The 20,596-nt window shown below is 40.8% G+C and overlaps 1 protein-coding gene across 4 annotated transcripts in view; it reads left to right on the top strand.

The window, feature by feature from the left end:
• The window catches only part of adgrv1 (adhesion G protein-coupled receptor V1), a 169,027-nt gene that overhangs the window by 43,157 nt on the left and 105,274 nt on the right, over positions 1–20,596 (top strand). For all 4 annotated transcript variants that reach the window (XM_085181423.1, XM_085181425.1, XM_085181424.1 and 1 more), the window contains 36 exons: positions 432–607; positions 719–846; positions 988–1,169; positions 1,273–1,419; positions 1,513–1,593; positions 1,730–1,994; positions 2,672–2,794; positions 4,062–4,284; positions 4,423–4,627; positions 4,780–4,926; positions 5,027–5,282; positions 5,804–6,006; positions 6,483–6,659; positions 6,911–7,096; positions 7,183–7,362; positions 7,477–7,641; positions 7,741–7,861; positions 7,939–8,062; positions 8,151–8,289; positions 8,422–8,607; positions 8,698–8,933; positions 9,115–9,263; positions 9,395–9,593; positions 9,745–9,964; positions 10,076–10,315; positions 10,488–10,637; positions 10,753–10,973; positions 11,053–11,332; positions 11,465–11,608; positions 12,104–12,275; positions 12,545–12,686; positions 12,770–13,338; positions 13,447–13,710; positions 13,810–13,927; positions 14,050–14,221; positions 14,314–14,556. In XM_085181423.1, the coding sequence (XP_085037549.1) occupies positions 432–607; positions 719–846; positions 988–1,169; positions 1,273–1,419; positions 1,513–1,593; positions 1,730–1,994; positions 2,672–2,794; positions 4,062–4,284; positions 4,423–4,627; positions 4,780–4,926; positions 5,027–5,282; positions 5,804–6,006; positions 6,483–6,659; positions 6,911–7,096; positions 7,183–7,362; positions 7,477–7,641; positions 7,741–7,861; positions 7,939–8,062; positions 8,151–8,289; positions 8,422–8,607; positions 8,698–8,933; positions 9,115–9,263; positions 9,395–9,593; positions 9,745–9,964; positions 10,076–10,315; positions 10,488–10,637; positions 10,753–10,973; positions 11,053–11,332; positions 11,465–11,608; positions 12,104–12,275; positions 12,545–12,686; positions 12,770–13,338; positions 13,447–13,710; positions 13,810–13,927; positions 14,050–14,221; positions 14,314–14,556 (6,933 nt within the window). The remainder of the gene's footprint in view (positions 1–431; positions 608–718; positions 847–987; positions 1,170–1,272; positions 1,420–1,512; positions 1,594–1,729; positions 1,995–2,671; positions 2,795–4,061; positions 4,285–4,422; positions 4,628–4,779; positions 4,927–5,026; positions 5,283–5,803; positions 6,007–6,482; positions 6,660–6,910; positions 7,097–7,182; positions 7,363–7,476; positions 7,642–7,740; positions 7,862–7,938; positions 8,063–8,150; positions 8,290–8,421; positions 8,608–8,697; positions 8,934–9,114; positions 9,264–9,394; positions 9,594–9,744; positions 9,965–10,075; positions 10,316–10,487; positions 10,638–10,752; positions 10,974–11,052; positions 11,333–11,464; positions 11,609–12,103; positions 12,276–12,544; positions 12,687–12,769; positions 13,339–13,446; positions 13,711–13,809; positions 13,928–14,049; positions 14,222–14,313; positions 14,557–20,596) is intronic.

Raw genomic sequence — 20,596 nt, 5'->3', positions numbered from 1 at the left:
TGCACCTTATAGTAGTCATCTGTAATCACAATAATTATCAATTTATCATTTCAGAATTGTGTGAATGGTAAATGGTAAATGGCCTGTATTTGTATAGCGCTTTTACTAGTCCCCCCTAGGAACCCCAAAGTGCTTTACACACCCAGTCATCCACCCATTCACACACACATTCACACACTGGTGGAGGCAGCTACAGTTGTAGCCACAGCTGCCCTGGGGCAGACTGACAGAAGCGAGGCTGCCATATCGCATCATCGGCCATTCTGGCCAACACCAGTAGGCGGTAGGTGAAGTGTCTTGCCCAAGGACACAACGACCGAGACTGTCCGAGCCGGGGCTCGAACTGGCAACCTTCCGATTACAAGGCGAACTCCCAACTCTTGTGGTGTGCGTTTTCTGATTAATGATGACTCACATTTGTGCTGTTTCAGATGCTGGAGATTAGCGTAATGCTTGATGCTGAACCTGAAGGGAATGAAACCTTCAGAGTGACCCTGTCAAGCCCAACAGGCGGTGCACGGCTCGGTGACCAGCTCCAAACTCTCATCACCGTCCTGGAGAACTTAGCTCCTTCTGGCCTGTTTCGAATTGGACCTTCTCTCAACAGGTCTGAGCACAGATGCATTAAAACCATCATAAACTTTGAAAAGATGTTTCTGAGTGTGCTCAGACACTCTTTTATATACTTAGTCCTATTCATTTTGTGTTATCTGTACAGAACTAGCACTGAAATTGTTGCAGAGGAAGGTGGCAGAGAGGTCTACCTCACTGTGTCTCGCAGTAATGGTTTGGAGTCCGCAGTCAGTGTGGAATGGGAGATTCAGTCTGGCACAGCTGTTGCCTCAGGTCAGACCAATAAAAGTTTAAATTTTAAGCCACCCCAACATACCAAAGTCTCTTAAATTCCTCTCTTTTCTATTCTGGCTCCTTTATTTTGTTCCATTGGTTGTTATTTTTTTATGATTCCCTTTTTCTCTTTTCTTTAAGGGGGTTACGTGCCAGTCATAGGCGTGTATCAGACCTTTGAAGACAGTCCGACCTCTGCTTGGTGCTCACTTCCTGAGGGACCTTCCTTGCTGGCTGTGAGGCTAGATATGAGGCCCACTGGTGGATCCTCTCACACCTTGGCCACTTTGTATCAATGGCAGGGTGTTTTCGTGCCAGTAGAGGTATGTTAGCAACACTGTATCTAAAACAGCGTGCTGGTCCTGGTACAATTAAGCAGCACCTCCATTGTTAGCTTAAAATCTCTTTGTCTTTTTGTTGTTACAGTCTGTTACGATTCAGGACCCAGGCAGATGTGTTGGGTTTGCAATAAATGGTTCTACCTACATAGGCATTACACATAGTGGCCTTCCTTTCTCCCCTGCTGCCAACCTCAGCATCTTTAAATTGCAGAAGGATCTCAATATCACATTGGTAATTCTGAACCCAATAATAATTCAACATCTCTATCAAGTTTTCTTACTATAACACTTCTTGCATTATGTCTGCATAATTTGATTTCTTTAGGAGCAAGTCTTGGGTATTGAAGCCCTGGATGTGAAACACTTCTCCACTGAAGGCAGAGATTATCTGATAGCATCAAGCCAGGTGACGATGATCACTGAAAAAGACTTTTAATTATTTACTTTAATGTCAAAATTATTACAAATATGCAGATGCTCCTCGTGTAAGGTATTCAGAACCTTTTATGACTGAAATTACTTTCATCTCCTTGATGCTGCAGATTTTCATTTGGACTGGAGGCTCTTTTACGCTTCACCAGACTCTTGACTTCAAACAGGACATCCTCAGTCTAACTACATTAACTCGTGCAGACACTCCCTACTTGCTGGTGTGCATAGACACACAGAATGCGAGCTGCTTCCTGCTTCGGTGGTCCAGTGGAAGATTTCAGAATCCACAGCCTCTCCCGCTTTCTGGCAGAGCAAGTCAGGTGGAGAAAATCAACAGAAGAACTGAGGACATTGTTCTGTTGGTTGCTGTTGAAGGTGATCTTTCTTGCTTTGGCATGAAATGTGTGAATGGTGCAAGTTTTATTTTGAATTTAAATTCAGGTATATCCATATTTGAAGATAGGTGACCAGAAGAATTAAGCAAAATTGGAATAAAATACACATAAATTCCTAAAACACTGGTGCAGAGATTGCATATTTACCACATTTAATCAAGTGTGTGTAATCTGTAGTATGCCAAAATGATGGTTTGGTTTTTGAAGCAATGAGATGACATTTTTTCTGGTTGTAGTGTTTGTTTGTATTGGGCAGCGGTTAGATCTTGGTTAGCTTAGTACAAACAAACTGCTGATGCTCCAGATGGAAAACAGAAATATTTGTATCTATTACATTGTTCTGTTGTCTCAGTTAAGTTTGCAAAATTTACCATGTCGACCAGGCCATGTATTTATACTATGCTCTGTATATTTTGACGAGACATAATCCTTCAGAGTCTAAAAAAAGCGGCGAGTGTTTTTGATTCAGACCCCTTGTGGGTTTATGGGAAATGCCTTAGTGTGGAGCGGAGCAGAGCCACACATTGGCCCAGAGTTTGTAATTTGTCAGTCCTGGGTGTGTCAGCGAGGCCAGTGGTTTCTTTTTACACAAACATGCTATTCTAGTGTGAAAGAACTTAAGTCTGTATTTGTTTTCATGTGCCTGTATTTTTTCAGGTCTGTTTCTATCCTGTGAGGTGTTACAATGGAGCTCAGAGCAGGCTTCACCACAACTCCATCAGTCTATTCCTCACCCTGGCCTCACATCTATTCATTCCTTCACTGATCCTTCTGGAATCGGTAAGCACAATTGTCACAAACTGCCGTGTGATGATACAGTGTTGTCTGTAAATATCTGGAGAACAGTCTGGTGTTGGACAGTACTCATAGGATGACAGTTCCTCATTCACTAGGATAATGATACCAAAAATACAGCAACACACAAAGAAACAATTAACCCTTTTTAAGGTGAAGATGCCTGACTTAGCCTTGACGGACTGGGTCAAAGTCTCATCTTAGTTAATTATGCATTTCATTTTTTGAAACTCAGACTCTGAAGAGATACCACACAATGAGCAAAAACTAAAGGTGTGCTGCAGCACAGGGAGAGAAGGCATCCATATACCAGCAAAAGATGCAAATCATCTGTCATCTGAATGACTGTCAATGTAAATCTATAAACTTTGACACTAAGTTATTTCACGTATGAAGTCTTTTGAAATAATAACTACACGCTTACTGCTTCCATAGGAGTTAAGAGAGTAGATACTGACTGCTATCTACCCTCTAAATTCCTATGGAAGCAGTAAGTGTGATGCTAATCAGATGCAAATAATCAACTGACCATTAGCTAGCATGAAAGCGCAGGTTTCGTCTTTAGCATTTTAGCATTCAGATGCACGTTAACACAACGCCAAAATCTTCCCAGGAGTGGATGTCTCAGCAAAAAGACTGTGCACTGCTCAGAAAAATTGTAAAAAACCTAAGAGCTACATGTCAGACTCTAAGGGCCTCAGTTAGCTTGTTAAATCTTAACGTTCATGACAGTCCAATTAGCTTGCCCGGAGGGGTTGCTAGGAGAAAGCCTCCTCTCTTTGAAAAGAATATGGCACCATTGTGGTTTGTTCAGTTGCCTCTGAGCAAACCACAAGACTTGTAGAACAATGTCCTTTGGATAAACAAGACCAAATTGGCCATAATGCACAGTGCCATGTTTGAGATGCTGTCCATAAATAAATGCCCACAAACCTCAATGAACTGAAGCAATGTTGTAAAGAATAGTAAGCCAAGATTCCTCCGCAAGGATACAAGACTGATAAAGTCATGCAGAAAATGATTGCTTCAAGTTTTTGCTGCTAAAGGTAGCTCCACAAACTACTGAATCATGGTGTGTACTCCTCCACAGTACTGTATAGAATCCTGTGAAAGTTTTCTTTTTCATGTGACTGTATACTGTACTGTACACAGTTTTTTCAATAATAATGTAAACTCACTTAAAGTCTGAGGTTTGAAAAACTGTGTTCTATGTGGCATTCAAACACCTTAAATACTTTTCTCTTTTTCACAGCTTATGCTCTGCTAGCTGGTAGAAATGGTTCAACGCTGTACTCCTGGAGGCCTGATGTAAAGCTGTTCACCATCATCCTCAGGGCCCCTCCAGCCATTAGCTTCTCCTCTCTCATGGTTCCATACTTCAATATCACAAAGATCCTCTTGGCTTCTTCCGAGGACAATAGCTCCACTGTTTATGAATTTACTTCGGTCTCCAATCAATCTGATTTCATACCCAGGTATTCAGATTGTGTGAAGTTGTACATTTTATTATACAAGGTGAAGACACAGTAGTTTTTGTTCAGAAAAAAAAGAAACATATCATCAAAGAGAGTTCTGAAATGCTTGTTGTGTTTCCTTTACTTTCTCACATTCAGTTTTGGGGAGTTGCACTTTGCGCCAGGTGATAGTGAGCTGGAGATAGCCGTGAACATCATAGATGATGACATCCCTGAGGTGCAGGAGCAGTTCCTGGTCAGGCTGAAGAATCCAAAAGGTGGAGCTGAGATTGGATTTGGTGGTCAGGTGAAAGTAATTGTCCCAACCAACGATGATGCCTACGGAGTCATCGGCTTTGCTCAGGTAAGAGGATAAACCTTTTGATATTAGACGGCTTGTGCATTTGCCCAACATGTCTATCGTGTTATTGTCTCAAATTATTTATTTGCAATATACTGAATACATAAAATGTGTTTTATTGCAATCTAGAAGTATTTGTTATTGCATCTCTACAGAACTCTCTGTCTATGGAGTTGGAGGAGTTGGAGCAAGATAATCAAATTTCTCTAAGTGTGGAGAGAAGAAGAGGGAGTTTTGGCAGACTCACTGTTCACTGGGCTGCCAATGGCAGTTTGGCGGACATTTATCCAACTTCAGGAGTGGTGAGCAACACTTCCTCTGTTATACATAAGACACATGATGTACTGACAACATGTTGTGAATTTAATGTCGTTTAATGTAAAACGTTATTTTCTATCACAGGTTACTTTTTCAGAGGGCCAAACAGTAGCTATCATATCACTGGCTGTTAGAGCAGATGGTGTCCCAGAGTTACAGGAGTATGTCACAATCACTCTCAGTGATGTCACCACCGTGGGACTTCAAGACCTACGACAGGCTGCAGTCATTGACCAGCGACGGGCTCAAGCTCAACTCACCATCTTACCAAATGGTTCTCCCTATGGAGTGATCGGATGGCATCTCGACTCCCAGTTTACACTAACACAAGAACCACAGAGTAAGAATTTCTGTGAAAATAAATGTTTGGGTGGATTATTGAACGAGGCTCAGTCAGTAAATGTGGGTTTTTATTGGATCTCAGTGAAAGAGGTTTGATGTAGTGTAATTAATTTTAGATAAATTATTGTTAACTTATTTAAATACGTTCCTCAGTCGCAGCTTCTGTTAATTTAGCTTGCTGTGTTTGAGACTTTCTTGAAAAATCACAGAATACCACATTTTTACTTTTGTGGTCAGTTTACAGTAATCACACTGAGATTTACCGTAAAAGAGATTTGCTGCGATTTCCAGCCATGCCAGGGAAGCCTGAATCGTAGAGTAAAAGTCTTTGAAATATTCTTACTGCTTCTTACTATTCTTGTTGCCTGGTTGCTATTTTCATCTTTAATGATATGACAGGTCTTCTATACATTTAGAATGGATATAGTATATATGGTATATAGAATGGATTTGTAATTATTTCTGTTGTGTTTTATTACTGACTTATTTACCACAACGCAATTTCTTTTCAACCTGCAGGGGTTCCAACCAATGTGACTCTCTCCATTGTGAGAGAGCAGGGCTCCTCAGGTGAGGTGGCAATCTATTACACAACCAGGCCAGCTCTATACAACTCCCCCTCCAACCAAGCCACCGCAGGACAAGACTACGTTTCCAAAGATGACACCATCGTCATGATAAATGGTGCTACCGTGGCCCTTGTTACTGTTACAATCCTACCGGTAAGGATGTGCTGTTGAGCAACACCGGTTTCTTCTCTACTTAGAGAAGAAAGAGTATATAATTTAGCTTCTGTCCACATTTGGTAGCAAATAGGACCAAAATATTGTTATTATATGGAAAAAAAACTGTGAGCATGCTTACTTAAATAGGTGAAAATATTAAATCAGATTCTTTATCTTACTAATTCTGCAATAACAACCATTCACACTGAGAATCAACAGAGAACAGACCTGGTTCTATTTAAACACTAGAATTTAAATTGTTTTGCTTGTTGTGTCCTGTTCAGTCAGGGAATAAACAACCAACCCTCATTAAACTATCGCTTCTCTTAGCCTTCCTTATTTAAATTTGTATTAAATTTGCACAGTTTGAGGTTACTGTTGTTTTCAAATCTTAAGATTTATAAAAATCATTGTGAATTTGAATAACGGTTTTCTATTATTTCGTGTTTTCATGTATGCATTTTTTTTCTAAGGATGATATCCCAGAGCTGGCAGAGAGTTTCCTGGTAAATATCACTAAGGTGGAGCTCGTTAGTGGGTCAGTTGGAGCAGGGCAGCCCAGTGTGAAGAGACCTGGTATGGAGGTAGCAGAGATCACGATCCCGGAGAATGATGATCCCCGAGGGATTCTCCAGTTCAATGTTTCTGAGGTGAGGTGAGCATAGGACATTACAGGGAGGTGAGCATGACACTGAATTATTGAGGTTGTTGGGAAACCTCCAATTTGATACATAGAGGGCTTTTTTTAAAAAGCTTGTGATAAAGAAATAAGTAAGTAATACAACTGTGAAGCATCAAAAAAAAATCTAAATTAATAATAAACAGTAACATCCTTAAAGATGTTTATTTTAAAAATTATATTTCTTAGTCATTGAAAATTTCTTCTGAATTTCTTGTCTAGGATATAGCTGGAAGTGTCATCCTGGCCTATGAGATACCACCACCAGACAATGTTCTCCTACTATCAGTGTTGCGACTCGCCGGTACAGTTGGAAGACTTCTTGTCTACTGGGAAGCTCAACCAGTCACTGCTGATCTTAATGACTTCAACCCCCTTTCTGGAAACATCACCTTTCAGGATGGGCAAGTGAGTTAATATTGGTCCCGTGTTGAAATTAATTCACAATAAATATCACATGAAGTCACTATATGAGGCTGCTCAACTATTTCTAGAGCGAAGCCACAATTGCTATCACCATCATAGACGATGAACAGGTGGAGCCTTTGGAGACCTTCACAGTGAACTTGCTGCGTGTGATTGGTGGTGCTCGACTCGGAAAAGTGACCTCAGCGACTGTAAATATTCCATCAAATGACTCGCCACTCGGACGATTTGGATTTCAGAAACGAGAGGTGAAACTAAAACATCTCTGTTGGCATCAATTTCAAACTTAAAACTGACGGTTATTGTTCTATTCAGTGTAGAGTAAACGACATGAATAATCATCTTGCCTAATCCTCTCCAAGGTTGCCGTCAGTGAACCAGAGTTTGTGGATGATCCATCTGCTGTGGCAACACTAACAGTGCTGCGCAGTATGGCAGGTGTGGGTGCAGTGACACTGGTGTGGCGGCTGGAAGTCCGCGCTGCAGGGGACCTCTCACCTTTAAATGGAACTCTCGCCTTCAATGAGGTACAGTAGAAAAAAAGACGACTTCAAGTATCCACCAGTTTGTAGTCTCAATCTGTAAGTAGTAGTAAGTTTCTTCTTTAATTCTCCTTTACGTTTCAGACTGAATCTATGAAGTCATTTGTGATCAGAGCCCTTGCTGACACTGTAGTGGAAGGAGAAGAGCGTTTCACTGTACAGCTGTTTCCTGCAGATAGTGTTGCTGTCATAGACCCCTTAAATGGTTAGTATGTGAAAATAAAATGTCAAAATGCAGGTGCACGTTTTGAATTCAGTAATCATCGATCTAGTCCTCTATAGGTATGGCCACCATCACTATCAGGGGTGACAAAGCTGCCCTGGGGATTATTGGGATAGCAGAGTCCTCTAGGAGCATCCTCATTGGAGAACCTCAGGGGAATTACAATGGGAGTGCCAGAGTCAGGTGAGATAATTGTCCTGATTCAACCTGTGAAGACAAACAAGAGCTCTCAATTGGAAAACTTGTCATGCAATGTGTTTCCTTCTTCCAGCCTTGTGCGAGGGCCAGGTGTGTTTGGAGAAGTACAGGTGTACTGGAATATCACTCCAGCTGCAGTTTCTGAGTTTGAAGCAATCTTTGGCACTGTGACTATGAGAGATGGACAGTCTACTGCTACCATTACTATTAAGGTATGGAGCAGTGTTGATTGGGAAATTGTGGCATTGTCTCTATCTGCTTATTTGAGGACAAAAAGCAGCATAATAACGTGATGACAAGGGATTTCCATAAAATTATCACAGTCACATCTTTTCTGATGTTAGGTCTTGGATGATGAACTTCCTGAGACGCGCCGTGAGTATCAGCTTACACTGACCTCTGCTACTGCAGGACTGGACATAAGTCCCATGGCCAGGCATGCCAGAATTATTATGGCAGCAAGTGACAACCCATATGGCCTTTTCTCTTTCACCCAGAACCAGATCAATACAACTGAGAAGGAAGGAATGGTAAAGTCATAAAAAATACCCTGGTACATGATATATCATCTGGTGTAGTTTCATAACCCACAGCAATATAATTTAATTTCTTTTCTTCAGGTTAATGTGAGTATCATTCGCTCCTTTGGCAATGAGGGCAGTGTGTTGGTGACCTATGAGTCATCAAGTAGCACAGCACTCAGTGGATTGGACTTTGCTCCAGCTTCAGGGCAGCTGCTACTCACCCCTGGCCAGAAGTTGCAACAAGTGGCCTTGCGTATCCTGGATGACAGTCTTCCAGAGGGGCCTGAGGTGTTTTTTGTTAACATCACTGCAGTGGCACTAGTCAATATCAGGTAAGGAAGGTTAAGAAGGTGCATTAGATTTATAATCTTGTTGAGACGGTGCTGTTATTCCATAGATATTGCTGATTGCAAGGATGCAAATAAATCCATGCTTACCAATGACCTAAAATATCTGCTGATATGAAAGAGTTCATAGGCAACTAGTTGTTCTGTGTCTCCCTCTTGTGGCCAGCAATGTTGACTACACTGTGAGAGAGTCAGGTCTACAACTGGACCAGCCTCCAGCCGTAGGCAGCATCTCTTCTCTTGCTGTCATCATACTACAGAATGATAATGTTGAAGGTATCCTGGAGTTCAGGCAGGACTATGTTAACATTACAGGTAACAAAAGCAAGCAGTTTTTTGTCTTGTAAAATGCTGAAGTTGCACAATTTGCTACAAACTGTTTGACTTAATTATAAGTTTATTTCTGTATAAATAATCCTTTTTTATCATGCCTTTCTTGCTTCCAGTTGAAGAGGATGTTGGCACCCTGTTGATCCCAGTGGTGAGAAGACTGGGCACATACGGGCGAGTGTCTGCTCAGTTTTTTTCTAGAAGCTTGACCGCAGCACCTGATCTCGACTATATCCTGCATAATGGCTCAGTGACATTTGTGCATGGACAGAATACCAGCGACATTAATGTCACTATCATAGATGATCTGGACAGGTGAGAAGAATAACTAAAAAAATATCTACAAGTCTACATTAAAGTATACAGTATATTTATTCCACACACAGATACACACCTATATGAAAACACACAGTTGACAAAAAAGACATTATTTCATTCTACAACTACTGTAAATCTCCTCCCCCAGTGAATATGCAGAGGTATTTGAGGTTGTGCTGGTTGGAGCTACAGAGGGTGCCGTTCTAGGCTCCCAAAATATTGTGAGGGTAACCATCGGTAAGAGCGACTCTCCAAGCGGGGTTGTCCGTTTCCTCAATGAAAGCCTAATCACGGTGGCCAATCCTAACTCCACTCTGAAACTCAGTCTGGTTTTGGAGAGATCAGGCGGCCTTGTGGGCAATGCAACGGTATGAGGAACAATGCTATAAAAATAAATCACATCATTGCAGCTTACTGCTAGAGCACGTTGGTTTCCATGGTGACATCATACAGTTCAAACTAGCCCTCTCTTTTCACAGGTTGCTTGGATAATCCTTGGCCCTAACAGTAGAGAGGCTCTTCCCCTCATCAATACTGACATTAGAGGACCTGTGAACGGGTCCCTGTTCTTCAAAGATGGAGAGAAAAGCACGCACACCATAGAGCTGCGGATTCTCCCTCATGGGGAAGTAGAGGTGGAAGAGACATTTGTTATAGAGCTCAGTATTCTGTCTGGAGAGATGGATGTTGATCCTCAGGCTAGTTCCATAACACTGAAGGTATTTCACCATGTAATGACTGCAAACTTGATTTTGCCATCATTAATCAGTTTGCTCATATTGTTGCGCACAGTTTCTCTTTCAGAGCACTTTTTTCGCTGAAGGCAAGTTGTACTGGAATTAAGCCCGGCACTGCAATCATTCCTTTTCTGCTAACGTTTTTGTCTGTCAGATAGAGAAGTTTGGTGATCCCAACGGTATCGTCCAGTTTACTGAGGATGCGCTTCGAGAGCGTGTCTACAATGAATCCACAGAAGCAGAGGGCCCATTGAACATTTCCTATCTGATTATGCGTAGAGAGGGTGTCATGGGTAACATCACGGTATGGTCATATCTTAAATATACATTTACTGTTTACTAATAATATCCAGTATTCCTGCTTAAACTAAAAATATAATACTTTTACTTTTATAAATACAACCATATCGTATCCTCAGGTGCACTGGCGAATACAGAGTGACTCAGATACTGCAGGTGACTTTCTAGCCTTAACTGGCTCAGTGATGATTCGGGAAGGCCAAAGAGAAGCAGAAATCGTCCTTAAGCTGATGCCTGATGCAGTGCCAGAGCTAGAGGAGCTCTACATTCTTCAGCTCACATTTGTGGAGGGTGGGGGTACTCTGGATGCCAACCCGAATCTGATCAGAGCTCGCATCAGGTTTGTTATTTGATCAGTTAGAAATGGTAGTAGAAAAATCAAAGACTGAATGACCTTAAAATTCCTCTCTCTCCCACAGGGTGCCTGCCAACGATGAGCCTCATGGGGTTTTTTCTTTGAACTCCAAGCAGCAGTTTATAGTAGTCACAGGCTCGGGGTCAGAGGTCAGCAGAGCTATGGTTATAAATGTGACACGGCTTGCTGGGCTATTTGGCAATGCTAGTGTAGGCTACAGGATCACAGGTGGGATAGATGAAGTGATGGACATAACAGAGATACTGGGTGGAAAAGCTGAAGGACGACTGCTCTTGAAAGAGGGACAGAGCTTCAGTGCTATTTCCCTACCCATCAGCAGCCAGGTGAGAAAAAGCATGTTTAGTGACTGGTGTATAGAGAATTAGCCTTACACAAAGTGAACACACCTTCTACAATAGAATAGTTTATAATATCTTGAATCCCTTGTTTATTTCACCTGTTTCTTCCCACCGTAGGCATTTTTGTCAGTGGGTGCAAGCATCACTGCAGAGCTCACTGATGTTAGACTTGTCAGTGCCGTCCTTGGCTCTTTGCCACGCCTTCTTCACGAGGCCAGAGTTGCTACAGTGATTGTACCTGAAGAAGCTGCTAACTCAGAGGTGAATTGTAATTTTTTTTTCTATATTTAAATGGCTTACCCATTAGACAGAAACTGTTGCCAGTTATCAGAGCTGCTACTGAGAAAGACACTCCTGGAGATATGCTCACTGTGTGCAGGTATTTCTTTCCATTATAAATATGGAATTATGTGTCAGTTTTTTCTGAGTCAGGGTAGAGTAATTTACACAGATATTGACAAAAATTGATTAATAAATATCAGTTTATTAGTCGTTTGATGATAAACCTTGATATTTAGCACTGTGTTCATCTGACTCCTCTCCACAAGAAAAACTTTCAAAGTGAGGCATTGATGAGTCATTGATTACTTTGTGTACATTTACCTGTTTTTAATACAAGTATCTGAACCTTGTGTCGTTAGATATTAAATTTACATGACATCTTACACATAACCGTTAAATATAACCCTTCTACTTTATGTGAGGCCACCAAAGTAACACCATTATTAACTGTCCTCTATGATTTATGTTCTGTAGGTTGGCTTTGCTTCACTGGCTCTGCAGGTTTCAAGCGTGGAAACAGGGATTTGTGTGGCAAATGTGACACGAAAAGGGCTGTTTGGAGACATCAGGGTGCAATGGAAGGCTGGGTATCCTTTAGGAGAGACTCTGCCTGGCTTTAAAGCCGGAGCTATCATCCCAAACTCAGGTAAAACAGTGAGAAAAAGATAAGGATTGAGCTCTGAAACACTTAAGTTGTGTAGTATTTTTTTCACTAAGATTTTCAAGGTGTAATAGTTGAACATATTCATATAGAATATTTTTGCCTCTCTATTTGATCATCCATGAATATAAATTATTTGTCCTTTGTTGGCAGTATGCCACTCTGAGCTTCATCTCCCATCTTAGTGTTTCTGCGCACTAAACGCGGCACGTCCTCTTCTAACAGTTGATAGTGAGCTCCTTCTTTATATTTAGGTTCACTAACCCTGGCCCATGGAGAAAGGAGTAAAGCCATATCGCTAACAGCAGTTGCCGATTCATTGGATCCAGCTTCTTATGCTATACACCTCACCGCTGCTGCCTCCAGCTCTGCTGGAGCTGGTGCTGTCAAGTTCAGGTAGTTGGTACACTGAATATTGGACTGCTACTTACTCATTGAATTTCACATGTGACCTCACTCTGATTCCTCTCCCTGCACAGGTCAGGTTTTACAGTGGCAGAGGTGGAGCCACTGGGGATCTACCAGTTTTCCCCTGATTCCCGCCAGATTGTTATTGCAGAAGACATCCAGACTATTACACTTTATATTCAGAAACTTTACGGTTCTCGTAGCAATACCACCTACCTGTCATTTAGAACAACAGCAGGGAGTGCAACAGCAGGAGAGGACTTTTTGGCTGTACCAGATGGCCGTTTAGTCTTCAACTCACCTCACCAAACCAACGCTTCATTAAGCCTTTCAGTGCTTGATGACTCCCTTTCCGAACCTGATGAGTACTTCCATGTAAACCTGACAGATGTTCAAGTTCTTAATCAGGACTTAGCGTGGGCACATACCTCTCCTCGCCTTAACCCTCCTCACAGTGCCGCCACCGTCACCATCCTGGCTAGTGACGCAACTGGTGGAATACTGAGTATTGGACCTGATCTGATCCAGGTACAAGAGGACATGGATGAGGAAACCCAGGAGGCGCGCAGTGTGGTTCTGAGGGTGCGCAGGTCTGCCGATTTCGATGGGGCTGTGCGGGTTCGAGTCCAAGCCTATGGAGGTGTGTGTTTGTTTTGCTTTTACATCGATATTGTGGGACAGTGTATTGTGTTATTTAGTGTAATGTGTAAAAAATTTCTCTAACTTTTGTTGTTTTTTTTTCTTTTAGATGGAAGTACAACTCAGCTACCCATCAATCTAAAACCTGTTGGGAACCTTGCAAAGGAAGAGCAGGACTTCCGCTTGGTGTCCCCTATAGTGTCCCTGCAGGCTGGTGAGAATGAGACAGAGGTTATCCTCTTCATCCTGGATGACTCAGAGCCTGAGGGACAGGAAGTATTCTATGTTTACCTCAGTGATCCCGAGGGAGGAGCACAGATCACAAACACTTCACTCCAGGGATTTGGAGCTTTTGCCAAAATCACTATTCTTGGTAAATGCATGAAAGAGGCTTTATGGTATACGTTCTAATAACTATGTATTCCTCTATTTTGATTGTTTTGTTTTCTCTGTTTCTTTCCTTTCACACCAGGGAGTGACTTCCATAACGGCATTGTAGGATTTAGCCTTAATTCTCTGATGGGAAAGGTTTTGGATGAAGATTCAGAGAATAGAACTGCTCTGCTCTCTCTGCAGAGACAGGAAAACAGGTAATGAAACACACCTTTTTTCTCATTTCTGCTTAACAAGTGGCGTTGATAAAAACATATCTCCTTTTAATGGTTCCATTATCAATGTGTTTTTTCCTTATGCCATTTTTCCCTCCGCTCAGAGCTTTTGAGGATCTGCAGGTCTTCTGGAGAGCGACCTTCGACAAGACATCGCTAACTCTTGTCAATAATGGAGTCAACCTAACTACACAGCTTGTTCAGACCTCAGGAACAGCGATCTGTAGGAGAGGCGAGATAATTTGCACTCTCACTCTGGAGGTTGTGAATGATGATGTAAGGCAGGCAGTGGATGTAGACACTTGTAGATGTTATAGCACTTTTCCTTTATTTCTAGCCTTGAAATGTGCTAATCTATTCTACTGTAGGAACCAGAATACCAGGCATGGTTCCTAGTGGAGATTTATCAAGTGGGTGCTGGAGCTACCATTAATGAGACCACCCGTTTTGCCAACATCACCTTAGCAGAGAGCGACAACCCAAATGGCGTTGTGTACTTTGCTGTGGGCCACAGACTCCCCATCGCCACCCTGACAACAACAAGCCTCATCCTCCAAGTTTACAGACAAGCAAGCACAGCTTCTGCCATGTCTGTACAGTATCGGACACTGGTAAGAGACAACGACATGCTTTATGTAAAAATTAAGCACAGGTAGAACTGGGGTACACTGCATAAACAGTTATACTTGAAACAAGCCAAATATTCTTAAATCTGACAAAAGTTTCTTGTTTTGAGAAGAAAAAAAAATCTGCCAGTGGGCTGAGCAAAAGTTACTTGACCAGAATTGTTAAAACTAGCAAATGAATCTATACCTTTTAACTAGACAAAACTGTCTAAAATTTATGCTTAAATGAAGAAAATTTGACTTATTACAAGGAAAGAGACTGAATTGTTTCTTTCTTGATTGAGTTAAATATAAGAATTAAATCTCAACTCTGAGAACAATAATTAGAAAAGCGTGCTGAGAATAAGACACCATCTGTTCAAAAAGCTACAAAAAAATATGGGACTTTATCTTAAAGCAAGACACCAGGAGCACTCTTATTTTTTGCACTTTTATTGACACAGCAACGGGTCAGTAACTCAACTTTAACACTGAGGTCTAATTCCAGGAGACTCATGTCTAACATTACCTACATTTGAGCAGGGTACTGTGTAACATGGCCACTGTAAGAAGTGCATATTCCAGATACTCTTAACAGGAATAATAACAGTATAAAATACTCATGACTGAATGTATCAAACATACAATTTGCTGCAGCTTGAAGCAATCAGCATTCAAAATCCTAGATTGCATAACTTTTTAGAAGAACAGCTTTAAAGATCACACAAACAAACGTGTCTTACATGAAGATGCAGCGACTGAGCATAACAGAGTGGAAAAGGTTACAACACCTGGTATTGCATAAACAGATTATTTTGATTTTGTGCAAAAATTATGATTACTTCTCTGTCAGTGCGCCCCGGGGTGGCTGTGGCTACAATGTAGCTTGCCATCACCAGTGTGTGAATGGGTGGATGACTGGATGTGTAAAGCGCTTTGGGGTCCTTAGGGACTAGTAAAGCGCTATATAAATACAGGCCATTTACCATTTACTTCACATTTTAATATTTTTAATGATAACATTATTAGGTTTTTAATGTCCCTTACTGCAGAATAAAGATTTCTTATGAAAGTTTGGTTTTGTTTTGTTTTTATCTTTAGCTCCATTCTAAGAAAATGACCAGTTTCAAGTGTCCTCAGTGTAGGACACATACAGGATGTCATGCTGAAATGTAAAGCACTTACAATAGAAGCCACTAGAAACAAATTATTCCAGCCTAATTGATGACATTTACGGCATTTGTTTTCTGTGCTGCCTGCTTTTAAATCAGATGTCACTGTGAACATAAACACGAGCTACATGTGATGTCTCTGATGTGTATCTGTTTCTACCTGTGCTGATGCTAGCATGACTAAAGCTAGCCAAGCAGCAGTAAATATGTGAAGTAAGGCAGAAGGATATACTCATCAAATAAACAGGATCATAAGAATATAAGACCACGAGCACTACAAATGTAACAGAAATATGTTGACATAAAATGGCATGTTATTTGAAATCTACACGAAACAATGACACAACTACTTTTTTTCAATTTTTTCAATTAATTTATTTTTTTACCAATTGTCCAAATGAGTCTGTGATTGGCCTTAGTGTGACAGAAATCATATTTATATACAACTAAATATGACTCAGCAAACATGTTTTAAATGGATGATTCCTCACTTGATGACGAATGATCCATTTCCATATTTGCTGAGTCTTAAATTTGATGTCAGTGAACTTATCAGTGGTTGTTGTTAAAAAAAAGCCCCCAAATCCCCTATGAGCAAGCACTTGGCGATAGTGGAGAGGAAAAACTCCCTCTTAATGGGGAGAAACCTCTGACAGAACCGGGCTCAGGAAGGGGTGGCCTTCTGTCTCGACCGAGAGGGGTTCAAATGTTCACTGACAATTTAGTTGTATATAAATAAGATTTTTAGGACTTGATGTTGAGACCAATTATGTGAAATTGGGGACGCACACAGTTCCGCTTCTTCTTGTTCTTCTTCTTACTTGGCGGAATCTCTGGCAGGCTCTTAACTTCACTCTCGAGTTCAGCCACCTTGACATTGAGCATTTTTTGTTTGTCTCGTAGACTTTGCAAAGATTCCTGTACAGAGAATGCAGCTGACTCTTCTTTTTCTATCTTCTGTTGTTCTGTGGTGTTTTTTTCTTTCTGAGGCTCCTGCAGAGACATTGCAGTGGATGGCAGTGAGTCCTCTTTTTCCATCTTCTCCTGTTCTCCAGTCTCGTTTTCTTTCAGAGGCTCACATTTATGCATTCCATTTGCAGCAGTGGAATTTTGTTCTTTGTGCTGCTGTGGGATTTTAAGTGAGGAAACTTTGGCCTCTTTCAGCTCTCGCTCAACAGACTCTACCTTCAAATCATGAAGGGCCTTGTTGGGGCAGAGCTGGGATTTCAGGTCACTGATTTCCAGGTTGAGTGTCTCCTGCTCCTGCCTATGTTTAACGGCCTGCTCTTCAAGCTGATTTTGAGCTGCTAGGAGCTGTTTCTGGAGCATCTCAATCTGCTCTTGCTGAATCCTACATTTGAGCTCAAATTCAGCCTCCTTAGAGGACTTCAGTCCTACAGAGTCAGTGTGTGAAGCCTCTGTGGTTGGAGTGGCAGACTCCACACACTGCTCTGTGGTAGGGTGGCTGATTTGGTCCTGCAGGGTAGCCATCACCTCATCCAATATGACAAGAGCTTCATTGTCATTTGCGAGAGTGCCTGTCTCACTGATGTCATTGGGGTTATTACTAGAAGCCTCTTCCAGCTGCTCTATGAGGTCTTTAATCGTTTCCTCATGATTTCGCTTGTTCTCGTGAATTTGTTCATGAAGTTTGTTCACCTGAAACTGGTGATAAGAGGCCCTCTTGTTTGCACCTACCATTTTCCAGTAAAGGTTGTTCTGATGGTATTGGGAGGCTTCCAGTTGGTGTCTGAGAGCACCAATCTCGTGCCAGGGATCAAACGGGGGTCTAAGAATGGGATAGGGTATATATTGCCAATTCCATTCATTAGGCACAGGGTTTGGTCTGCTGGGCTTCTTCCCATTTCCCTCTCTCTCCATGTTCTCCTTTGCATTTGAAATGGGGAGGGATTCAGCCTTTTCTTTTTCAGAAGTGGCTTCAGTGTTTTTTTGCATTTCTTCATTTTTCGGGTTTGCTCCATCACCCGTGCTGTTTTGAGCTTCAAGAAGAGCCCGGGCATATGCCCGAGTAATTGGTCTTCTTGGTTCTTCAGCCACTCTTTTCTGTTTTTGCTTTTTTTGTTTCTTTGGTTTCACAACCATTTCCTTTGGTGGTTGTGCCACAGGAGACTTTTCAGTATTTGGTTGTGCGGCTTTATCAACCTCAGGTTTTGGTCTTTCTAAGATTTCTGGTGTGATGACCATTTCTATTTTTGCTTCTGCCATTGTAGATGCGTCAGCGTTTGCGTCTGCGTTTGTCTGCGTCTGCCTTGTCTTTGTTTTAACAACCAGGTTGTTTTGTGTTTCTGCCATCCGAGATCCACTAAAGTTGGTTGAATGTCTCCCCTATTTAAGGGTTTTTCCAGTAGAATGTGCACTGTGACATCACAGGCTGTTCCTATGATGTGCTGTTCCTTTGAAGTGCCATGATTGGAACAATTCAAAATAAAATGCCCACAAACCTAATGTAAAGGAAAGGCTTTTATTTTGTAGCACATACTGAATTAACACTATAAAAGCTACTCTACAGGAATTGCAGTAAAAAATAAAACAAAAGCAAAACATGTTTTTTAAATAGTTGTTAAAAAAACTAACCAAAGTAGAAGACAACTGTTTAGTGGAAAGTATTCGACATTCTAGAGATTCTCAGGCATAATAACTTCTTTCATAATTTAAGCAAGGACAGGTAGAAAACGTTCATATTTAGTGAAAGATATTTATTAACATTATCCAGTGAGAGTTACTGAATGTCTGTAGGCAGTGAGATCTTGGTGGCTGCCTAGGCGACAGAATGTCATTTATGTTTTGTTTTAAATTCAGTTTCAATGCTGAATCTAAGAAACAACAGACTGCAGAGGGAGACTTTAATAGAGGTTTACTAACTCTTACTATCATATCCATTGTGGAAAAATATGTCTTTATTTAGAATAATATATTTGTTATAAGCACTAAATATGTTTTATGATTAACTGATGAACACTAACGTACCAAGCTGAAAATTCTGCTCACCAGTCAGCAGCTTATATTCACAAAAAACGGATAAATCTGCGATCCATGCAACTCTAACCAGCCAACAAAAACATGTGTTCATAATACAAAACAAGTTTACTTTGTGAAATGTTAAAAGGTACAAAAAATAAAACAATAAAATCAAACAATATGTTTTCAAGACTTTTTCACAAGTTCCTATATCTCACTGAAATGTTACTCTGTAGCTGATTTCTTGTATTTTAAGTGTGATGAGAAATTTTGACTAGAAACAAGACAAATATACTTGATGAGATTTTGAGTTTTTGCAGTGTATATGCAGCTGATTGATTTGGTCTTTAACCAACATGGAATCATTTATGTTGGGCTATGTTGTGGCTATGTGTACTAATCAGTGCTTCAGTCCCCAATGCTATCAGTCCACACGTCAAAGGGCAAGATACTGAACCTTTAATTAATGGCAGGACTTCTTTGAGCAGTTTTGTAGGAATGGGGTCTAAAAGACACGCAGGTTTGGAGGAAGTAATTATTGAAGTTAACTCAGAAAGATCAATTGGAGAAAAAGAGTCTAACTTAACATCAATGGTACGAAAAGTAGCTGTAGATAATATTACATCTGTGGGATGATTATTGGTCATTTTTTCTCTAATGATAAAAATTTTATTTGTGAAGAAGTTCATGAAGTCATTACTAGTTAACGTTAAAGGGATGGTTGGCTCAAAAGAGCTCTGACTTTTTGTCAGCCTGGCTACAGTGCTGAAGAGAAACCTGGGGTTGTTCTTATTTTCTTCAATCAGTGATGAATAGTAAGATGTTCTGGCTTTGCGGAGGGCTTTCTTATAAAGCAACAAACTATTTCTCCAGGTTAAATGATGATCCTCTAAATTTGTGACACGCCATTTCCTCTCCAGATTACGAGTCATCTGCTTTAGGGTACGTGTTTGAGAATTATACCACGGAGTCAGGTACTTCTGATTAGAGACCTTAGTTTTCACAGGAGCTACAGTATCCAGAGTCGTACGTAGTGGGGAGGTAATCATAATTTTTTGTGCAAAGATTATGATTACTTCTCTGTCAGTGCGCCCCGGGGTGGCTGTGGCTACAATGTAGCTTGCCATCACCAGTGTGTGAATGGGTGGATGACTGGATGTGTAAAGCGCTTTGGGGTCCTTAGGGACTAGTAAAGCGCTATATAAATACAGGCCATTTACCATTTACTTCACATTTTAATATTTTTAATGATAACATTATTAGGTTTTTAATGTCCCTTACTGCAGAATAAAGATTTCTTATGAAAGTTTGGTTTTGTTTTGGTTTTATCTTTAGCTCCATTCTAAGAAAATGACCAGTTTCAAGTGTCCTCAGTGTAGCACACATACAGGATGTCATGCTGAAATGTAAAGCACTTACAATAGAAGCCACTAGAAACAAATTATTCCAGCCTAATTGATGACATTTACGGCATTTGTTTTCTGTGCTGCCTGCTTTTAAATCAGATGTCACTGTGAACATAAACACGAGCTACATGTGATGTCTCCTGATGTGTATCTGTTTCTACCCGTGCTGATGCTAGCATGACTAAAGCTAGCCAAGCAGCAGTAAATATGTGAAGTAAGGCAGAAGGATATACTCATCAAATAAACAGGATCATAAGAATATAAGACCACGAGCACTACAAATGTAACAGAAATATGTTGACATAAAATGGCATGTTATTTGAAATCTACACGAAACAATGACACAACTACTTTTTTTCAATTTTTTCAATTAATTTATTTTTTACCAATTGTCCAAATGAGTCTGTGATTGGCCTTAGTGTGACAGAAATCATATTTATATACAACTAAATATGACTCAGCAAACATGTTTTAAATGGATGATTCCTC

Source organism: Neolamprologus multifasciatus, chromosome 12, assembly GCF_963576455.1.
Source record: "Neolamprologus multifasciatus chromosome 12, fNeoMul1.2, whole genome shotgun sequence".
NCBI lineage: Eukaryota > Metazoa > Chordata > Actinopteri > Cichliformes > Cichlidae > Neolamprologus > Neolamprologus multifasciatus.
Note: the sequence above shows the minus strand (reverse complement) of the source record. Positions and strands in the feature narration are given on the sequence as shown.